General features: G+C 40.2%; 2 protein-coding genes across 3 annotated transcripts in view; both read right to left on the bottom strand.

Moving 5' to 3' along the window:
• The window catches only part of LOC112556517 (vitellogenin-like), a 58,379-nt gene extending 38,353 nt beyond the window's left edge, over window positions 1-20,026 (bottom strand). Inside the window, exons 1-8 of the mRNA XM_025225595.1 lie at window positions 19,556-20,026; window positions 17,690-17,786; window positions 17,119-17,181; window positions 16,133-16,299; window positions 15,690-15,938; window positions 15,040-15,198; window positions 14,477-14,672; window positions 13,746-13,998 (exon numbers count right to left, since the gene is read on the bottom strand). Coding sequence (XP_025081380.1) covers window positions 13,746-13,998; window positions 14,477-14,672; window positions 15,040-15,198; window positions 15,690-15,938; window positions 16,133-16,299; window positions 17,119-17,181; window positions 17,690-17,759 — 1,157 coding nt within the window. The 5' untranslated portion in view covers window positions 17,760-17,786; window positions 19,556-20,026. The remainder of the gene's footprint in view (window positions 1-13,745; window positions 13,999-14,476; window positions 14,673-15,039; window positions 15,199-15,689; window positions 15,939-16,132; window positions 16,300-17,118; window positions 17,182-17,689; window positions 17,787-19,555) is intronic.
• Window positions 7,894-13,519, bottom strand: LOC112556520 (succinate receptor 1-like). 2 transcript variants are annotated; one of them, XR_003097751.1, is made up of 2 exons: window positions 10,927-13,519; window positions 7,894-10,437 (listed from the first exon to the last, which is right to left on the bottom strand). XR_003097751.1 is itself a non-coding variant. In XM_025225598.1 (2 exons), the coding sequence occupies exon 2, from the start codon at window positions 9,857-9,859 to the stop codon at window positions 8,867-8,869; it is 993 nt and encodes a 330-aa protein (XP_025081383.1). In that variant the 5' UTR covers window positions 9,860-10,437; window positions 10,927-13,499; the 3' UTR covers window positions 7,894-8,866. The 2 variants fall into 2 exon arrangements, 1 of the variants encoding a protein (XP_025081383.1); XM_025225598.1 differs by having other exon boundaries at window positions 10,927-13,499.
• Window positions 20,027-20,401: the final 375 nt, after the last annotated feature.

The raw sequence follows: 20,401 nt of genomic DNA on the forward strand, positions 1-20,401 counted from the left end.
GAATTAATTAAGCATTAAATATAAAAAGATAATAAGCATAGAGAAGGGTGGATATGTACAAAGTGATGGTTAAAGAAGAGATTAGCATATATTCACAAGGTCACCTGGAGTTGGTAGGAATTAGAGGGCTTATCTATATATCTTGAACGTATTGAGATAGATGGCGTCGAAAGCAGGCCAGGGAGTGCAATTGTTTGAGATGGAGAGGGAGGCTGTTCCATAGCGCACTCCCTGAAAATTGCAGACTTGATTTGAAGAGGTCTAGTCTTGGAAAGGGAATATTCAGTTTTGGGAAGGTTCTAGAGTTATTGGAGGAAAATAGGAGAGAGAGTCTTGGCGATAGTTTACCCATCAGTATTTTATACATGAAAATGCATTTGTTAAATTTGAGTCTATTTTTAAGAGGAAGGACGCCTAGAGAGGTGAAGTCACGTGGGTCTAATTTCGGTTTTAGCAGGACGGCTTTGATTGCTCGCCTCTGAACACTAGCTAGAGGTTTCATGGAGGATCCACTAGCGGAGTCCCAGAGGGTAGAGGCATAGTCAATGACTGATTGGATGTGGGTGGTGTAGAAGAGTTTTCTTGTGTGAGTGTCAAGGAAATGTTTGATTCTGGACAGCTGGTAGACTTTCTTGGAAATGTTTTTACTTGTGGTGGAAATGTGTTGGGACCACGATAAGTTGTTGTCAATGGTAACACCCATTAGTTTGTGGACCTGTACTTCAGTTATTGACTGAGCGCCGATTTGGATAGTAGGAAATGGGGTGGCTAGGTTTTGTCTTTTCTGTCTGGTTGTTAGAAGCATGACTTCAGTTTTCTGGGGGTTGAGGGACATGTGGTTGGTTTAGTAATCGTAGTTACTTAAATAGTAATAGAACGGATTTTAACTTGTCTCTGGTCGTGACCCGCTGCTGCGGTAACCCGTTCTGTCTCGGCCAGCGCAGCGGCAAATGACCATGAATGAAATTTCGACCGGTATTTTAAAAAATTTATATTTAATATCCTACAATAACAACAACTATCTGTAATACTCCGTTTTAAAGATCATTTAAAATAGATTTACGTGGTGTACATTTTAACAAGTATAAGTTTTACCCTCAGCCGACTGAGGGAGCGGGGCGATTGTGATAAAGTTCAGGACCTTTGTACAACGGTGTATTCAACTTTAAAATCGTTCTTATCCAATTAACGAAATTTCCGACTGTACTGGTATCACGCCCAATAGTGAGACTACCGTAAGGTCAAAAGAAAATCTTTGGGGCTGATGGCTCTCAGGGTGGGAGGCAGAATCACTGGAGGTCGCTCCATGGTGTCTCGGTACAAAAGGATTAATGACGAACTAAAGAGGTTGATTCTCTCGTGCTCATATGTCAGCATATTAAGGTCAGAAAAACCCGGATGAGCTGAGAAAATCGAAAGTTATAATACTTTGTTACACTTGAAATTTTGACGCACTCGCCTAGCCGGAACAACACACAGCCGGACCGCAGAAAATGTCGGGTCTGTTGGAGTAAGTCGTGCCAATCGTTGCCAATGAAGCGACTGTTGAACACAAGCAGATGACGCAGAAGCAAAGGTTTCGTCAAATACGTTGAAAATTATGCCGTGTTCTGGGAATCGAATGAGAGGAGTGTGTTTGATATCTTGTGAGTGCAGGTTTCCTGTTGCACTGCAATCCGTGAAGTTAAACACGTCTCCCTCGCATGTCCGCCTCTCTCTCTCCACACACACACGCATGCACGTAATCATGCATGCACGCAAGCAAACGTGCGTCCACGCACACACAAAACTGCGCGGGAGGAAGTTTTAGAATATGATCTCCAGAGCACATTCAGTATCAGCTGCAATCCCTCAGCCTGCCCCACCATTGTGACATGCTTTAAATGCTTCTTTGCGGAGCAATAAAATGTACTAAGGCAAAAATTCATACGAGACTTTTCTAAATGCAAGGAGATTTTTGAGACAACAAATTTTCAATCCCAGCTCTGTTATGATGGCGGTGTTCTCATCGCCTTCGTTAACTTTTTTACCAAACCCTAAGAAGCCAGATACCTACTGGGTTACTTGAAAAATATAGGCATCGAGGCGACAGGCTTTGCTCTAAACATTGATTGCTCCATTCCCTTTTCTATTTGAAAAGATGTTTCGGTGCATTTGTATGTATAAATACGGTAACCTCAGGGCTTCTGCTAAGGCTAAATTCTTTGGGGTCCCAGGGACCCCTTCTTCAGATTTTTAAGGGGTCCCTGTTCTTCGCCCAACTTTGGAGGGGACCCCATTGACGAAAATTGAAGGGGTCCTCCGAACTTTTAATGCGTACTGTTTTTTTGCGTAAGCAGAAGCCCTGAACCTGTTATCAATAAATAAAGACACCGGTGTAGGAAGATGCTGTGCTTTGTGGGAGGGAGCAAACACCATGCTGAATGAACGACGTTCACATTCTTGCCTCCTCCGTATCTTTTCAGAGGCGCTGACCCCATGCACTCCTCCCCCTCACTGTACCCATGCCAATGGAAGATATTAGAATGTATTATTATTTGTTACAAGTACAGTGGACTAAAATCATTCAATATTAATATTAGATTTGAAATATTTGAAATCATTTATCAATACAATAAATCAAAAGACATACTGTGATAAGTTTGGGATAATGTCTCCAAATCATGCATTCTAATTTTAGATAACTTTCTTTCTTAATATCAAGCATGTTCTCTAATATATGGCAATATCAACTGTGCAGTAAGCAAACCATCATGCAATATTGTCTACAGTCCTTTATTCAACAGAATGTGTCCAGTTGGACGGTACTACAAGCACTTAAAGGTTTACTGTCAAAGACATACTGCCGTACATTAAGTGATTAAAATTCCGAATCGAACAGCACAAATGAAAATAAAGGATTTTGAAACCATTTACAGTTGAAGGCTTGTCTTAAGCAAAGTGGTGTACATAATAGAATTATTTAATGTGTACCTTGAACGATTTTCTTCAGTGACAATGAAATTGGGTTTTGTTCCAATTTTACAATATCGTACAAAAGCCGAAACAATATTTGATCTCTTAGTAGTCACACTGTGTCAGCAGCTTACAGATCAGCAGTCTCCACAGTGCGCTTGCTAGGATACGATGCCGAGGATGTGGAGAAAGACCGTTTAAGGCTGGAGACATGCTGTACTCTACGTACGAACAGTTGTCGGAACCTGGTGGAGAAGGCTGCGTAGAAGATGATGTTGACGCTGGAGTTGAGTACTTGCAGCAGATGAAAGATTCTCTCAACAAGAACAGAGCATTCCCAGTCACAGGTGCTCGTAGCACTGATCAAACCTGCAAATTCCGCTTCCACCAACAGCTGAAAGAAGACTCCGAGAGGATAGGTGATGAGACTACAGACAGACATGCAGATGAGAGTAAGAGTCAGACGTCTGTCGGACCTCGTGTTGGTATCCGTTGGTCTTCGATGCAAAGACTGGCGTGAAAGTTGCTTGTGTCTCCGAAGAAAGTAAAATAAATAAGCGTTAATAACGAGGAGTGCCACATGAATCAAGATAAGGCCGATAACTTGTTTGGACAAAAAGATCTTCCACCGTATGATCTGGTCGAGGTGTTCACTGGCAAAAGCCACTGTCTCCAGACTGGCAAGCAGCAGACACCAGACGATGATTCCCACGTACACCACGTACACACGACGTCTGATCAGCAAATCCCGGACAACCAGAGGTCTGGTCACAGCCACAAGGCGAGTGACCACCACCACCAGAGTGACATGTACTGACATCAGCTGGAACATCGCGATGAAAAACGATACGGCAGTAGTCACTTCAGAAGACATAGAGTTCCTACCGAGGATTAAGGTAGCGTACATCAGTAAGAAAAGAGAGTCCCACACACAAAGGTTTTTCAGCAGAAGGGTGGTGGCATTATATTTAGTCTCGACTGTCCACGCAACTAGTGCAATCAGGTTTCCAAACACTCCAAGAAAGGCTACTGGCACGATACCTGCTGTCTCTATGTAATAAACTTTCATTTCATTAGACAATTCCTGGACACTTTCCGTTGAATTCCAGTAAAATGTACGAGTGGATGCTTCCAGCATCACAATCTCTGTCTGGTCTGTTACGTTCATATTCAATGTGAAGAGAAGTTATCACTCCTTACTGGAATCTCTGTGTATTTACCACAATGTCCGTATCCTGAAATCGCTTTAGAAGTAAAGCTAATTGTTTCCTGTAAACTCTCCAGAGAAACTTTTCTTTATTTTGTCCTGTTGACTTATTTTACCTATATTCAACAATCTCAGAAGGAACGGATTCAGCGCCCTTTGAGCAGAGGTAAAAAGACTTTTATAGTGAGTTTCTAAACTGTCCGTAGTAACTCGAAGTTTGCTAAGTGTAAGATGGTAACTGTAAGCTCCACCAGGCTAAATCACTTCTGTTCAGTCCCCCTGCACTGGTATGAATGAAAATGAGTGCAGTATTTAGGATAAGTAGTAGGATAATAAAGCGGAGGATGTCTTATCTGCGGTCGGCACGACGCTGATGTCTTCCTACCAGACAAAGGCGGCTTCACATTTTTTCCGGTAAGATAATTAAACCTTGTCGGCCAAGATCTGTAAGCGGGTCCTGACAGGAATTGTGATTTCCCTTGACGATCACTAGAGTTAGCGCGTATTGTGTAACCTGTGATCTGGACGGCTAGTTACTTCCTAACCCCCCGGCAGTAAGAAGGTATCCCTCATCTCGAGTCTTTCAAAAATTATGCATCTTCAATAACCGTTCATTTCACCAACAAAGTTTCATAGACTTTTGAATGGGTATTTCTCAACCATCTTTACTTGATGACTTGACGAGAGAAAGGATTGGATAGACAAGTAAAAAGTACATACTACTACATATAAAAAAAGGCAGCACAGGATCAACGCCCAGTTGAAAGTCATCATGTCAAAACATTGTATTTACAACTAAGAAATAACTTTTAACATAAGCGGCACAATATTACTTTAAATAAATTTACAACAGAATATGACCTAACCCTACATTAAGACATAGTATTGCTTAAACTAGCCTAAAGACATAATATTACCTAAACCTGAACAGATAATACTACCTAAACTAAATTTTAGACCTAATATGGCCTAAGCTTCAATAAATCCGATGACAGAGTCCGGAAAGTTGATTATGAAATTCGTGACGGACGCCCGAGAAGCTCACAATGGCTGTCGCAATCTGGCGAGTATCAAAAGACAGTTCCTCCCTCTCTCTGCACTTAAATGTTTTGGTTGGAAGCTGTTTGCTGAGACCCAAAGCTGTCGCCGGGAGATCACTAGTGGCTTGGGTGCTTGCAAAGCACCTGTTCGAAGCTGAGGACTGGTGCGAGGGCAGAGGACAGCCGGAGGGGCGTGAAGGGTCTTGCGGAGAGCGGGGTGCGGACTCAATGGAGCTGGGACTGAAGTGAGGCACAAGACAGCTGACGGGGTGTGAGGTTTATTTTAAGTTAGCTTACTTAATGCTGTGTATGCATGGATATTGCGCACCACATTCTTGATCAAGTGGTTTATTTATATAATCTTTGTATAAAGAATTCTGTGTATACTTCTATGATATTGTTATGCATTTTGCGTCAATCTGAATAATTATTTGTGTTACCCTGGGGAGGGACGCCCCAAGCTAAAGTCATCTCGTGTTTTCTTTTGAAATAATGCGCATGTCCACTCGAAGTGTGTTGTGTGACAGTCAAGATATTTATCAACATCACCTGCTAATGACTGGGCTGAAGTCGTTAGGCTTAGCCTAGTGGGTTTTTTTTTTTGTTTTGTTTTGTTTTTTTTGGGGGGGGTTAAATGTTTTAATGTTCTAACATTGTAAGAGTAGTTATGCTTGCCAAATCTGGAATTAAAAAAGAATTAAGCACATTGGGAAGATCATCAACATCAACACCTACAAGCTCCACAAGTTTTTCAAGAGCGTTTGGCGTGTGATTAACAGACGACATAGTCTTAATACCATGTCATGCAGTCCTGAGGTGGTCACTACTGAACTGCGTTCAACTTTGTCATTATTGACACACTGTACTTATTCTTTTCCTCCCGAATGGCATACTGTACTTTCCTGTTTGATAGTTTTTTACTATATATATTATGTGCAGTGCCGATATAAAACATACATTTCTTATTCCTCAACAAAGATTTAAGTTCCTTTCGTCACTCAGAGTTTATTATTAGAAACGATGACGGGTTCCTTGGTAGTTATTGCGAGAGAGGAGCAATGAAACGGAAAAGGTGGGCAGATGACGAGTGATTTGCGTGGGGTAGTGTGTGGGTGTGCGTGAATACGCCAGCTGCTCATAACGGTGGCTTTGTCTTTGATATAACGGCGTCACTGATTCTCTAGTAGTAATAGATTGTAAAGATTAGAGCCGAGAAAAGTGATTTTGCTGCTGTTTTGTGTCCTTGACCGGAGTGGGAAACCGGACAGTTTCCTTTTACTGTGTTGTGAAGTCCTTAATTTTGCATGGGATTATTAAAGTCAAAATCTGCCGAATGAGGACTGTAATTTTCTGTCCAGGTCTTTACTTTTTTCTACCTGTGTGTTTTTTGTAACATATTTGGATTTTTCTGCGCTAGGACGGGGGTGGGGGTGGGAGAGGGGGCAACCGGCAAAAGACTGTTTGCTGTGTTCATTTCAAATCTGACGAATCGAGCTTCGAATCTGGCGGCTGAGGCTTCAAAGAGGACTTTCTACAAAGTCGCTGTAACGACAGACTTTTTATTAGGGGGGAATCAGGGTTTTAATGTGTCTGTAAAATACTTTAAACGAGCCATTAAGAAGTTTTTGTATAACACTGGACACAGCAAACGTCAAGCATTAATATTAACGCCGTCTCCCCGGCGGCTGTCGTAAACACTTTAACAATCGTCTGCGCGGCTTCTTTCTTCCAAGAAAGTTTAAGAACGTCATGCTATTTATCCAGAGCTTCCTGTCCGGACAAAATGGTAGACTCCGTTCTTCTCGAAGCAGAACAGAAACGCAAATTTTTTGCGATCATCAGATAGCCAGAAAAACTGTCTCGTTAGCCGCAATGTTTCAAATATATTTCTGTCTGGACACAATGTGTATTGTAGTGTACTGCCTGATACTGAGCTGCTCTTTCTAATATATTATTATATAGTAAATTACTATTATCGTATTATTAATTATATTAATATCAATAGTAAATGAAGGAGCATGCTCTTAGAGCTAAGCAAGTAGAAGACTTGGACTGAATACGAAGACGGAAGGAGAAACAACTGTGCAGACAAGTAATCAAAAACATACAAAAATTCAAAGAGAGATCAGGGAATAAGCAATAAGTATTGTGTCCTTAATTTACAGAGGAAGACGAGAAGACGAATTACTTATTTGACTATAATCACAACTTTTGACAACTATGTTTATGGGTGTAAGAAGTAATGCTCATGAAACAGATATATATTGCAGTAATTTGTATTCTACTAATATTACACTACATTGTAAAGCACTGCAATGAATTGTATTGTAATGAGATAGCAGTTTATAGCAATGTACTGTATCATAAGGTACTGCGTTTGTTTTCTGTTGTATTGCACTTGTGAAAACAAGCTTCACTTTGTGCACCTGTACAAAAACCCGGTTGCAATCTTTTGTAACTGTTGCGTTAGATGTCAGATGCGATAAGCGTTAGACGACTGTTTTCTCTCTACTTATAGGAGCAGCTCTCCAAGTAGGCAGATAAAAGGAAGTGTTACACGCGATTCTTTCATTCCAATGTAGAGGCTGAACATAGTAATGAAAGGAAGCCAAAAAGACAAAAGAAAGAAACTGACTTTCCACGGTGTAAGACTTAAAAAGCTTTTTAAAGAAACACATAAGCATGTAAACCTATCTGGGAAATATAGGACATAGTTTTATTTAGCCAGCAATGGCTTTTAAAACAGACAATCGCTGTAGAAATAATTGTACAAATATAACTTTTTTTAGCCTTTTTTTTTTGTAATATTAACAAATCTGTAAAATTAATGTAGTTGGTCATTTCAACTTGCTTCACTGACATTTTTGCGAACGTATTTGTCCTCATCTGACATTTTGCTGAATAACGTGTGGACAGCGGTTACACCGTTTAAACATATACAAGTAAACAGTAGCACAATAATATAACATCACAGTCATGAAATGGTTAACAGTAGTAATACACAGCAGTAATATAGAAGCCAGTAAGCAAAGGTAGAACAAACTGCTGTCTTGTTTGTGAGAAGGATCAATGAGCTTCCGGACTGGATGCATGAATGAATGCAAGCGAACATTGTTATAACAAAAGTTCACGTCCAAAAATAAAATATGAAAAGTGACTGAATATAACCGATAAGAAAGATATTTAAATTAATCAGGCATGCAATAGACCTAGTGTTTACATCTCCTTCAAAAGTTCACTTCCTGAGATCAAGAGTCAAGCTGTAACATGGCGAATGTCTGTGAAGTTTGCGACAAAGATGACAGTGTTTTGTTAGAGGTCAAGGTCTGGGACTTCCTAAATACTTTCCACTACCGGAAAATGTAGCAGCTTTCTCTCTAATATGTATATATCTCATGGCATCTAATAAAAAGTCACTTTTATAGAAGTTTAGTCAATCAAAGCAAATATGTAAATGCAATTTCTGCTTATATATAGTAAAAAGGGATTTCTCTGTTCATCCAGTAAATGCCATTTATAAACATACAAAATAAAAGTATACTTAAACTATTTGCAAACATGAGTATACACAATAGAACAACACCCTATCCCATCAAAATAACGAGCGCATGAACATAACTAACTGAACAGTTCTCTAATGTATGGCACGGTCACACAGATGACACTACAGTTCTTTTGCTCGAGGTAAATGATGAGGACGTGCTGAGAGACCGTCCAAGGCCTCGGACTCGCTCAACCTGCGCAGCAACAGGTTTCGAAACTGAGTGGAGAACACCAGGTAGAAGACGATGTTGACACTAGAGTTGAGCGTCTGCATCAGATAAAAAACGTTTTCGACAATCAAAGTGCATCTCCAGTTGCAGTACAATGGAAAATAGATCACACCCCCGTAGATGCCGTCCGCCAACACCTGGAAAAGGATGCCGACAGGATAGGCGATGAGAGTGCACATGGAAATGCAAAAAACAGCGATGTTTAGTCGTCGGTCAGCTGATACGGAGGCATTAGATGGTCGTCGTTGAAGTGATATGCGAGACACAGCTCGCAATTTGCGCAGAAAGATCAGCAGGCAGACGTTAATGATGAGCAGAGCCACAATAGGCAAAATGAATCCAAGTGTTTGTCCCGAGACAAACATTGTCCACCGTAACCGCAATGGAAGCTGTGTCTTCACCAATGCTACACTGTTTATGCTCTCTAGCGCAGTGCACCACACAATGACCCCAGCGTGGATCACGTAGACACGACGTGGGGTCAATATGTCGCGTACGTGGAGAGGTCTCGTGACCGCTAATAGGCGAGTCACCGTCGCGCTCAGTGTGATGTAAACAGACAACATCTGCGCTAATCCACGGACGAACATCACAGCGTAAGGGTTCGCAACATTTGAACTGAATATTCCAACAACTAAAGTCAATAAAAACACGTTGTCCCAAACGCAAAGGAGTTTAAACAGACAAGTGGTGGCGTTATACCTAGTCTCGGCCATCCATACAACAAGAGCAAGCAGGTTTCCCAAGAGACCGATGAATGCTGTCGGCTCGATGCCAGCTTTCTCTATAAAGTAAGCCTCCGGGACGTCTGCAATGAGGCTCTGTGGCCATAATACATTCTCCTGTCGCAATGATGGTGACTTTGTCACTCCAGTGATGTTCATCTTAATGGGCTTCTGAAGTGGGATAATATTGTTTTTAACTGGAACGGTTTACCTAGCTACAAGAAACTTGCTGAGCAAAAATAGTCTACTGTGGTTTTTTCCAAGATAGGACCACTCGTTGAAAACTTCGGATTTCTATGAGTACACATTACATCTACTAGATGGCCTCTGTTGATTCATGTTGTACACTGTAAGGATAAATGTCATGTTGTACATTATAATGAACAATGTCATTTCATACGATGAGGTTAACTGCGACGTGAAGACAACGGACAGAACTACAATAGTCGACCACAAAAGAGAGGAACTAAATGGCAGTCGATTAGAAGGCTTGACGAAAAATCCCGCGTCTTTCCTCTTGACACTTTGCAGGTAATCATGAATTCCAAGCAGAATGAGTTGTGTGGATTGATAAATGTACAATACCAAGAAAGGCTAATCTGAAAAAGAAGCCCCTTGAAGCTCTAAATTTGGCATCAGCAGCTAGCTGTTCCAATAAAATGATGGTTAGAGATAAGTCTGGATCAATATGTCGTGGAGGAGGTCATCGCAGAGTAAGAAATACTACTTGAAAAATCCTGAAACAAAATATCTTGCCCTTGGTAAAACAGGATAACTATTTGTAATAGTTTTTATAATAAGCAATTGCACAATTAATGTAGCTGTTATAATTAGTACTTGAATTCCACATGACAATTTCTGTTAGAAATACACCTGCTACAGTACACATCCCTTTTGCAAGTTTTCTATGAATAATACCATTACTCTATAGTTACCTATAGTCAAGAACAGCACTGTAAAACTATAGTCACGCGACTAGTCTCCTACTCCTATTGACAATACCACGGTCACTCTATACGTGGCGTGACATATTTGTCTAGTAGTATCGAGATAGTCTTGTAGTCACTGCGATAATTAGATATGCAAATTGTGTCAGGAATTGTATCTAGCATGAAAACTTAACGATGCTCAGCTTCAAATGTCATGAATAATACAGACAAAAAAATTCAAGAGGTAACATGGAATCCATGACAATTTATCATCAACAAATAGGGTCTCAGCCTTACTTTCTCTCTGTCTCCATGCATTTTCTAAGCCATGTAGAACTACATCACATGCTCCGTCTTTCCTGCACAGTCACAAAACTAAACAGACACGACTGTCCTCGTGTTAAATATCACCCATCAGTATCGCCTAGCAACAGCCAACCGGGCACTCTGGAACTAACCCAACGGTTGACAGCGTTGTGCTGCTGTAGGTTATAAGAGGCCACTCCAAGCCAGCCACTAAGAACGCTGCACCATGTCATTATGTTTTCCACGAATCATTTGGCGTAAAGCTCTACCCGGCGCCTGCCCTCCAGAGTCAAACACTAGCGCCGTCCTCCGGACACTTTCATAACGACTTTACCTACGGTCATCGCAGACTGTACGCGACATCTCAAGTTCTAATGAGTTGAAGATTAAATGCAGGAGTGCGACAACAATCGCATTTACGAATGTAACAATGGTTTACTCAACAAACCTTAGTGTGAACTTGTGATAGTGATGATGCTAAGAATAATGAAATAGTATCAGAATGGTTAACTAGTATTAGACAGTCTTACAATTTATTTAAAATTAGAGAAGACTGTCTATTTCAGATTAACAGCCCGGGGTTTGCTCTTGCAGCATCTACTGTGTGCTGCGTGTTTGTGCTATAAACTGTAGTACTATTATGCTCTGCTGTTCACTTTGAGTGCATAAACATGTTTGAGTTTGTGTATGACCGTGTGATGTTTATGTGTATACATCTACACGCGTATATATCTAACATTTTTGTTGGAATGCTCAAGCTGCTGCAAAGCAATGAAAATGTTATTAGATTGTATTCTAGTAATTATTTTAAATGAGACCAAAAATGTATTAAAATGAAGACGTTTTCCAGTATCATGCGCTCTTAACTTTATCTATTATTTCCCTTTTTTGTAATTGTTTTTGAAGCTAAATAGAAACTCCATTTTCATCAAGACATTGTCTTATCAACACAACAACCGCACGAACATTCCTGACTGAACAGTTTTCTAGAGTATGGCACGGTCACACAGATGACACTCCAGTCTTTTTGCTCGAGGTAAATGATGAGGACGTGCTGAGAGACCGTCTAAGGCCTCGGACTCGCTCAACCCTGCGCAGCAACAGGTTTCGGAACTGAGTGGAGAACACCAGGTAGAAGATGATGTTGACACTAGAGTTGAGCGTCTGCATCAGATAAAACACGCTGTCGACAATCAAGGTGCATCTCCGGTTGCAGTACAATGGAAAATAGATCATACCCCCGTAGATGCCGTCCGCCAACACCTGGAAAAGGATGCCGACAGGATAGGCGATGAAAGTGCACACGGAAATGCAAAAAACAGCGATGTTTAGTCGTCGGTCAGCTGACACGGCGGCACTGGATGGTCGTCGTTGAAGTGATGCGCGAGACACAGCTCGCAATTTGCGCAGAAAGATCAGCAGGCAGACGTTAATGATGAGCAGAGCCACGATAGGTAAAATAAATCCAAGTGTTTGTCTCGAGACAAAGATTTTCCACCGTAACCGCAATGGAAGCTGTGTCTTCACCAATGCTACAGTGTTTATGCTCTCTAGCGCAGTGCACCACACAAAGACCCCAGCGTGGATCACGTAGACACGACGTGGGGTCAATATGTCGCGTACGTGGAGAGGTCTCGTGACCGCTAACAGACGAGTCACCGTCGCGCTCAGTGTGATGTGAACAGACAACATCTGCGACACACCGAGGACGAAAATCACAGCGTAAGGGTACGCGACATTTGAACTAAGTATCGCAATAACAAAGGTCAATAAAAACACGTTGTCCCAAACGCAGAGACATTTCAGCAGAAATGTGGTGGCGTTGTATCTGGTCTCGGCCATCCACACGACAAGGGCAAGCAGGTTTCCTAGCAGACCAACGAGGGCTGTCGGCACGATGCCAGCCTTCTCTATAAAGTAAATCTCAGGGGGATCGGTTTTCATGCTACCGTGTCCGGATGCAGTAGCCGAACGCACAGACGCCGACTCTGTAAATCCAGTGAAATTCATCTTGAATGGCTTGTTGAAGCACAAGACTTATCTGATTGCACACTTGAATAAATTACCTAGCATCAAGCATGAACATCATTGCTAGCTGAAAACATAAATAATATAGTTAGCTGGTTAGTTAAGTATCCAAAAAGTCTTTCTCTGCGTGTTTTCCTGAACAGGTACACTGGATGAACACTCAGTATCCGTAAGTGCCACGGGATGCTGGCAAGTGAGATCCCATGGCGATGGAGAGAATAACGACTGTTCATATCACGAAAAGAGGAATTAAATGAAAGTAGAAGTAGATCATGAGAAGATATGCTTGGAGACACCCGCAAATCCTTCCTTTAGAATTTTCACTATTAACCAAGAATTCCAAGCAGAAAGCTCTTTCTTTGATATGAGCAGGCTTGACAACAGTGATTCTGTTTCAGAAAGAGGCGGACGTTCAATAAAGTTAACGCCAATAAAGACGATTAATGGGCGGATTGTCCGCATAGGCAACGGTGTTTCCGATGTTGAAGAAAATCCATTCTGTGTTCCTTGTTTAATGCAGGGTCGACATATGTGGCTTTAATACTGCCTTCGGCAAATGGTTGAATGTTATCATTGGTCTGCAGTGTAATCTCTTGACAAAATCTTTAAGCTCAGTCCGTTTTTGAGGTCATGGTACTTGAGCTTCGAGTATGCGCGAGCCTCGAAGCTTCATTTGTTATTAACACAGTTTATTTAGACACAGTACGATGGAGAGCAGGAAAAAGAGAGTAAGGACTGGGAAAAAATCACAAAAAGAGAAAGAAAATAGTCAAAAATCTTACTTGATATATGTTTTGTCAGAACATCGTGATGACGACGATGCAGTCTCGTAAAGACTCTTCAACAATGGTGCATCAAGCCGGCGCATGCAGGCGACCAGATCCCAGAAGACATGGGGAGTATCCTGTCGAAATCCATTCTTGCTATGTTCACAAAGATTCTGAAGAATCTGTCCAATCTTTTCCATCACACTATTCTTGTCCTGACGATCCTGCTCCACAGAGTCGTACTGAAGGCTGAGCCGTTTGCTGAATGCTACCAGAACCAGAGGTAAACATTTCTCAAAAATCAAGATTCAGCAAGTAACAAAGTATAAATCTTTTTCAAACATCAAGACTCAGCATATAAGTACGATGTACAGAAACACTTCATCCCATCTGGGAAAGAATCAAAGTTTTCCAGAATGGAAATCCATGAGAAAAGTTGGAATTCAAAGACATTAAATATAAAACAGCACAGTCATTGACCTAACACGGAGCTCGCATAGTGGATCAGAGAAGAAGGGATGAAAGTCCTGATAAATGGTTAGTGGACATGATGATGATGATGATGATGGATGATGATTGATGATGATTGACTGACGGATTATGATGATGAATGGATGATGAATGATTATTGATGATGATGATGATGTCAAGGATGCTAATGAAACGATAATTATAAAAATAGAAAAGCAAATATTAGCGTTAGTGCACAAAGGACTGTATTTTCAGTGCTCTTATAAAACACTCACGCGGATGAGTCTCCAGTCGAGTGCTTTGTCGTAAAAACAGGATTTCTTGAGAGGTGACAGTTGCCGCACCATGCAGATCTCCCCGCATTGGACGGAAGTGATGCTCTCCTCTACAAGTGATGCTGTATAGTCGGCCCACGCTGTCTATGGTTTGTTTGCATTCTTGAATGCTGGTCCAAGGAGAAATGGACTTGGGCTGCGGGGGTGAAATCCATTTATGATTTAATTAATTAATGCATGACAGTTGTAGCGACAGAGCACAAAAGCAGGACCCTTGCTCCCACTTCATTTAAATGTTCATGTCAGAACAAATATAATTATTAGCAAAATAGGTAATGAGCAAGTAGGCAAAATGAATGGATAGACAGGCGCAAGGGCAAACTGGAGCAGACATATGTCTTTTTGTCCCATGCGTCCTATTATTCCATCGTTTCAGTAATACAGCTTAATTTGTTATCTTTACCTCTTTGCTACACAAAATTAGCAAATGCCTAAAAAATACAAAACGTTCACATTCATCATCATCATCATCATCATCATCATCATCCTCAAGAATATGTTACCTTGAAGTCATCCACGGAAGCGCCGATGCCTGCGTTAGTGCTGCGTTTTTGAAAGCTCTGAGAGCAGTTGCTAATATTGCGCACTTTTACAACTGAAGCGTTCTGGCCTTCTCTTTCCAGGACTTTATAATACGTGCTGCACTGTCCAAAAATGTCGGTCTGCAGCCAAATAAAAAGCAGTATATTAAAGCATATGTATAACTAGGTCGCAGCATTTGTTCATGTCGACACCCAGCGTCACCCAGCGTCAGGAAAATGGGTCAGGAACCAAGTCAACTATATTTTTATTCGCATATTTAAAGCAATGTCGAAAACCGGCATTATAATCAAACTCCTTGAAAAGACGATCTATGTGCGGAATATTTGTAAATTATATTGGGTTCATGAAAATTATAAAAGACAATAATTAGACTAATCAGAACTTAAAAAGACTGCTAGTTTTTTTTTTAAATAAGGTATTAAAATACCAAACCGTTAATCCTGAAAAGAAGAACGAAATTAGTTAAAGGCAGTTCTAAATTTGTTATAATTTCTGATCTTTTTGCAGATATTATTCGCATGCTTTTGAGTTTTGTTAGTAATATTCCCTTTCCTTGCTTCCTGGCTAAATTGTTCAACATCCTCTCAATTTTTTTGTATTAAAATTTTACCTCCTCGACATTTTCGTCAAAAGACAGGTTTTTCATCGAGTTTTGAAACGCAGACAGAAATCCTCTTTTGATATTCAAAGCCCATGTGTTTTCATTCTCCACAGGGCAAATGTCATGGATGCGGCCATCTTGAAAAGAAAAACGCAGAGGCTCTCGCTCCAGATCTACACCGAAGTCACGTGACCTGTTTGATTTGCGCATATGCCCTTGATCTACTGGATCGGACTCTAGTGTCACCACATCATAAAGCTGTTGAGACAAAAGACGACTTTTCGTTAAATTAACCTTTACGATTCAGTCAAGTACTAATATTCGATAAAACACAAACTGCTAATGCCACTCTGAAAAAAAAACTTACAAACGTATGAATCTATTAAATACTGTTCTAGGCATACAGAGCAAACAAACATGAGGATGATGAAGAGGATAATCTCGTATCTTACCTTTAAGACGAAGTCGCAAGGGGTGCTGACGTAGATGTGGGCGGTGCCAGTGATGGTCAGTCGCGAAGCAGCATCAGGTGTGTTGAGAAAGAAGATGGCGGTGTCCGTAGTGTAGCTGTACTCGTACACCGAATTGCGAGCGAAGTGAAACTTGAGCTGTTTGGGAACTAGACAAGAATAAAACCTCGCTAAGAATGAGAATGATCAAGATTGTTGATTTCGAGGTACATTTATCTAGTTGTGTCTTTACTTGTTTTGTATTGTTTCTTATGTTCGTTAGTTTCTTCCGTATCCACTCCTTCCTAGATGTTCGTGGTACAAGAATGATAAACAAAGTCAAGCCAGCCAACAGAACTTCTGCAAAGTAAAGTATGTTGTCTCCCTTTAAGTACATGTGCCAAGCTCAGGCATATACTCCGTCATTAACATAAACAAACAATAGGAAAAGAAAAGGAAGTTGTGTTGTGACTGTAATATTTTTCAGATCAACACAGCAACAAGTTCCACCATATTAAGTCTTAGAGAAAAAAAAACCAAGTAAAAACATATTTTTAAAAAGACACTTGAAAAACACTAAAAAAGCGTAAAACAATTTTTTTCCTAGGTCTTGGGATTTTCCTTAAGATATATATAACTTAAAATATAAAAGTGTGAGGTGCACCCTCTCAAGATAGTAAAGATCAGATCACCAGTGCCCCTCACACTTTTATATTTTAAGTTATATGTATTTAAAAAAAATCTCGAGACTAAGGAAACAATTATTGTACTATTTATTGTGTGATTTTTTAAAATACTTTTTGTTAGCGCATAGACACATGAGGAGGGCTTGAGGTTGAGACGATGCACATAACCATTACTCTTGATTGAAAATGTATGGATTCCTAAAGTCCCCAAAAAGTTCATAGTATTTGGATAATAAGTCGGTCTAACAGACATTTGAACTTGACTAAAATCACAGTTTGTGGTTAATATCGGGCAAAACTCACCATTGCACTGCCTGGCGCAGTACACTGGCTTCTGCTTCGGCGGAGCTGGCGCCGCTAGTGGGACTGGGAAAAAAGAAGAAAATAGAATTTACAGTCCATTTATAATTCTTGGGTGAATATTTTGGATGTTCTAAAACAAAATATTTAATCATTCGTTTACACTGGTATGCGTACAAACTCTCCCCCCTCCTCCCTCCTCTCTCTCTCTACTCCCTCACACACATTCTCTTTTCAAACAAAAAAGTTACATTACATACGTTAAATTAATCTATAATCTAACAGATTTTTACACATCTCTAAGGACAATGCATGGTATAACACTTTTATCTCATTTCACAGAGCATTGATACAATTTAGAACATCGTTTCAGCCTTAAAAAAGGATGTCCTGATACTGCTGCCTAAATTAATACATTTTAAGCATAAAAAGTAAAAACGAAATCAGTCTGTATCGTGCAGCAATAGAAAATATTACCCATAATGTGAGTTTTGCCTTGATATTTTAGGGGCAAGTAACTCTGTAAAACCTATAAAAAGAAAGTGAAAAGTAGTTAAATTGTGCGAAACCTCACCTGCGTGTGTGAAGTGAATGAGGGTCAAAAGGCCAAGGACAAGAAATGTTTTATTTCCCTCCACGTCCATTGAGGTCTCTCTTGGTCTTGCAGTTTGCTGCAATATCAAAAGTCAGTTTCTAAAGAATCTAACCAATTCACATCGATCTTCTCTCCAAATCTCTCTCTCTCTCTCTCTCTCTCTCTCTCTCTCTCTGTCTCCCCCTCCGAAAACGGTATAGTTGAGGCTTAACCGATTAATAAGGATACTCACTGTAGTGCCAAGAGCATAGCTATGTACCAAAGCCCTGTCACAATTTTATTTTAACAATCGAAGTTCATTTCAACACTATCAAAAACGTTTGCACATAAATTTTTAAGACAGCCTAAAGCATCGATTGGCATGGACTAATGATTTTGAAATCTTAACCTGCAAAAATGAGAGCTAAATCACTAGAAAGAGTATTCTCTGAGAATTGTAAATCATTTTAAGTTATCAAAATTGGATTTTTATTAATTTTAAAATTTTCTGAATATGAAACGTTTGTATTTTTAAAAAAAAATCGAAGGCACCCATTATTTTACCACACCACACCCAATAAATTATTGACTAAAACAACATTTAAAAACAAATCATTCTGAATTATAAAACAGCAATCTCCCACAGAAAAGACAAATCATCTACTTAAAATTCAAACATAATTTTTATTCTCAGTAATTAGCCAAAATGAAAGATTTTAGACGAAATAATTATTTTACGGGCTTCTAAAACACACACACACACAGAGTTTTCTAATTCAAGACAATTTTGCAACAATATTAAAACTATAATTACTTATGACTGTTGTCAAATAAATATTCATTCGCGTCTTCTTCCTGTCTACACAATATCTACTTGTGGTGAGTGCATAAAGCCAATTTTTAGTTTCAATCGGATGACGAGATTCTGACTCTTACCAATCATTCTCATTTATTCAAGGATTGTCAGTATAACTTCGCTACTTTATAAATCCCAAGGGTACTTATAATATTTTAAAGTGATTAATATTTTAATGAAAAGTTTGATAAGTGGGTAGAGATTGTAAGAGTTCGCTTGCCTTAACATGACCGGTAAAAATATGGGAGGTAAATGAGTAACGCAAATAACACTAAAATACAGAGTTGTGGTTTGTGATTTGCCATGTTAGGCGTCATTGAAGCCCGGTCACTAATTAATATATTTCTTTGTGTGATGAAAATAAGAATCATACCTGCTGACTTCTTAAAACAAAAGTGAAAACAAAATTAAATATATTAGTTGACAAAATTGTTGCATGTATCTTTTGCTTGAAATGTTGATTTGATTTGTATTTATACACGTATCATTTCTTTTTCCATTTGTCTCTTTTCTCTCATTCTCTTTGTATAAGCGTGCATGGGTATGTGTAAAATTTAAGAACAAAAAAAAAATCCTCCAGAAAAAAATGTATGAACCAATACCAACCAGTAGACGAAAGGATTTAGACACCCTAGTTTGGGGTGCGCGAACACACACAACAAACACACACAAAAAGAGTCACACGTACATTCAATTCAAAGCATCACTTCCATCAAGAAGAGCTAAAACAATAACAACACCGTGTTATGTATAAGAAAACATGTGAGAACATGCACATACAGGTGCACCAACAATACACCATCTCTCGCTCATGCACACATGTACAGAGTGAAAGAGAGGAAGAGAGAGAGAGAAGGTTCATCAACACAAAAATTATTTCATTACAGGTTAATCACTTGTGGCTATCACCCCCTCTGCGTCCACAAGCCAGGTCAGTCCGGCAGCATGACCGCCTGTGTTTTGACCACAAGTCTCAAGACAGGAAAAGACGGAGTTGCGCTAAAGCTTACCTGATTATCTCCCCTTGGTCGACGCAGCTAGCAAGCAATGACAAGGCAGACGAAAGGTGCGACGACTGCAGCGACGTGATATGATGAGGTGTGAACTCTCGACAATTAACTTGACGATTTCAAGAAGTGTTTCCGTGCCAGCGAGACCTAAAAACCGTTTCAAGTAGGCAAAAACCGTGTCAAGTAGGCGCTCCGAACTGCTGATGAAGCTGACAACTAGCGCGACGATGAGCGAACAGAATTCTTCAATGATTCTGCCTACTTATCAGCCTACTTATCAGCCAATAGCTGAGGAACGCCATGATAACCTGCTCTCTGGGGTCCCTAGGGTCATCGTGTCACGTGACGTCAAATTATCATCAAGCTGTGTCCGTTCTCTCAACCACCATTGTGACGAGTAGCAATAGGACTTTATTCGTTCATAAAACTAACAATTACCCCACACACTCCAGCGTAATATCACTGCAATGGTTAATTTAAGCTAATACCTTTCCCTTTCAGAAAAATAACAAGTTCCACACGGAAAGTAACATATTTAATGGCTCACTGAAAATTGGACTTCAGTTTTAACTACAAACATAATGTAGCTTCTATGCATACTAAGGGAAAATATGTGAATCAGTACCTCGCCGCAAATGTGACTTTGACCTCTGACCTGATTACTCAGTAAAGGCCTCGTTGGCGAACTTTCACGGCTGCTACATCCTCTAGCTCCCCTCCACTTCCTGAGGCCAAGGACAGGCCAAGAAACTGAAATGAACTCATTCAAGTAATAGTATGTAAGAGAATACTAGGAGAAATAGGACTTCCGTGGACCCGCTGGCCAAAATGTCAAACACCTCGTGG

The sequence above is a fragment of the Pomacea canaliculata genome, linkage group LG2, assembly GCF_003073045.1.
Source record: "Pomacea canaliculata isolate SZHN2017 linkage group LG2, ASM307304v1, whole genome shotgun sequence".
NCBI classification, from domain to species: domain Eukaryota; kingdom Metazoa; phylum Mollusca; class Gastropoda; order Architaenioglossa; family Ampullariidae; genus Pomacea; species Pomacea canaliculata.

Coding starts and splice junctions, on each gene's coding strand:
- LOC112556520 (XM_025225598.1), bottom strand. CDS start 9,859: ATGAACATCACTGGAGTGACAAAGTCACCATCATTGCGACAGGAGAAT.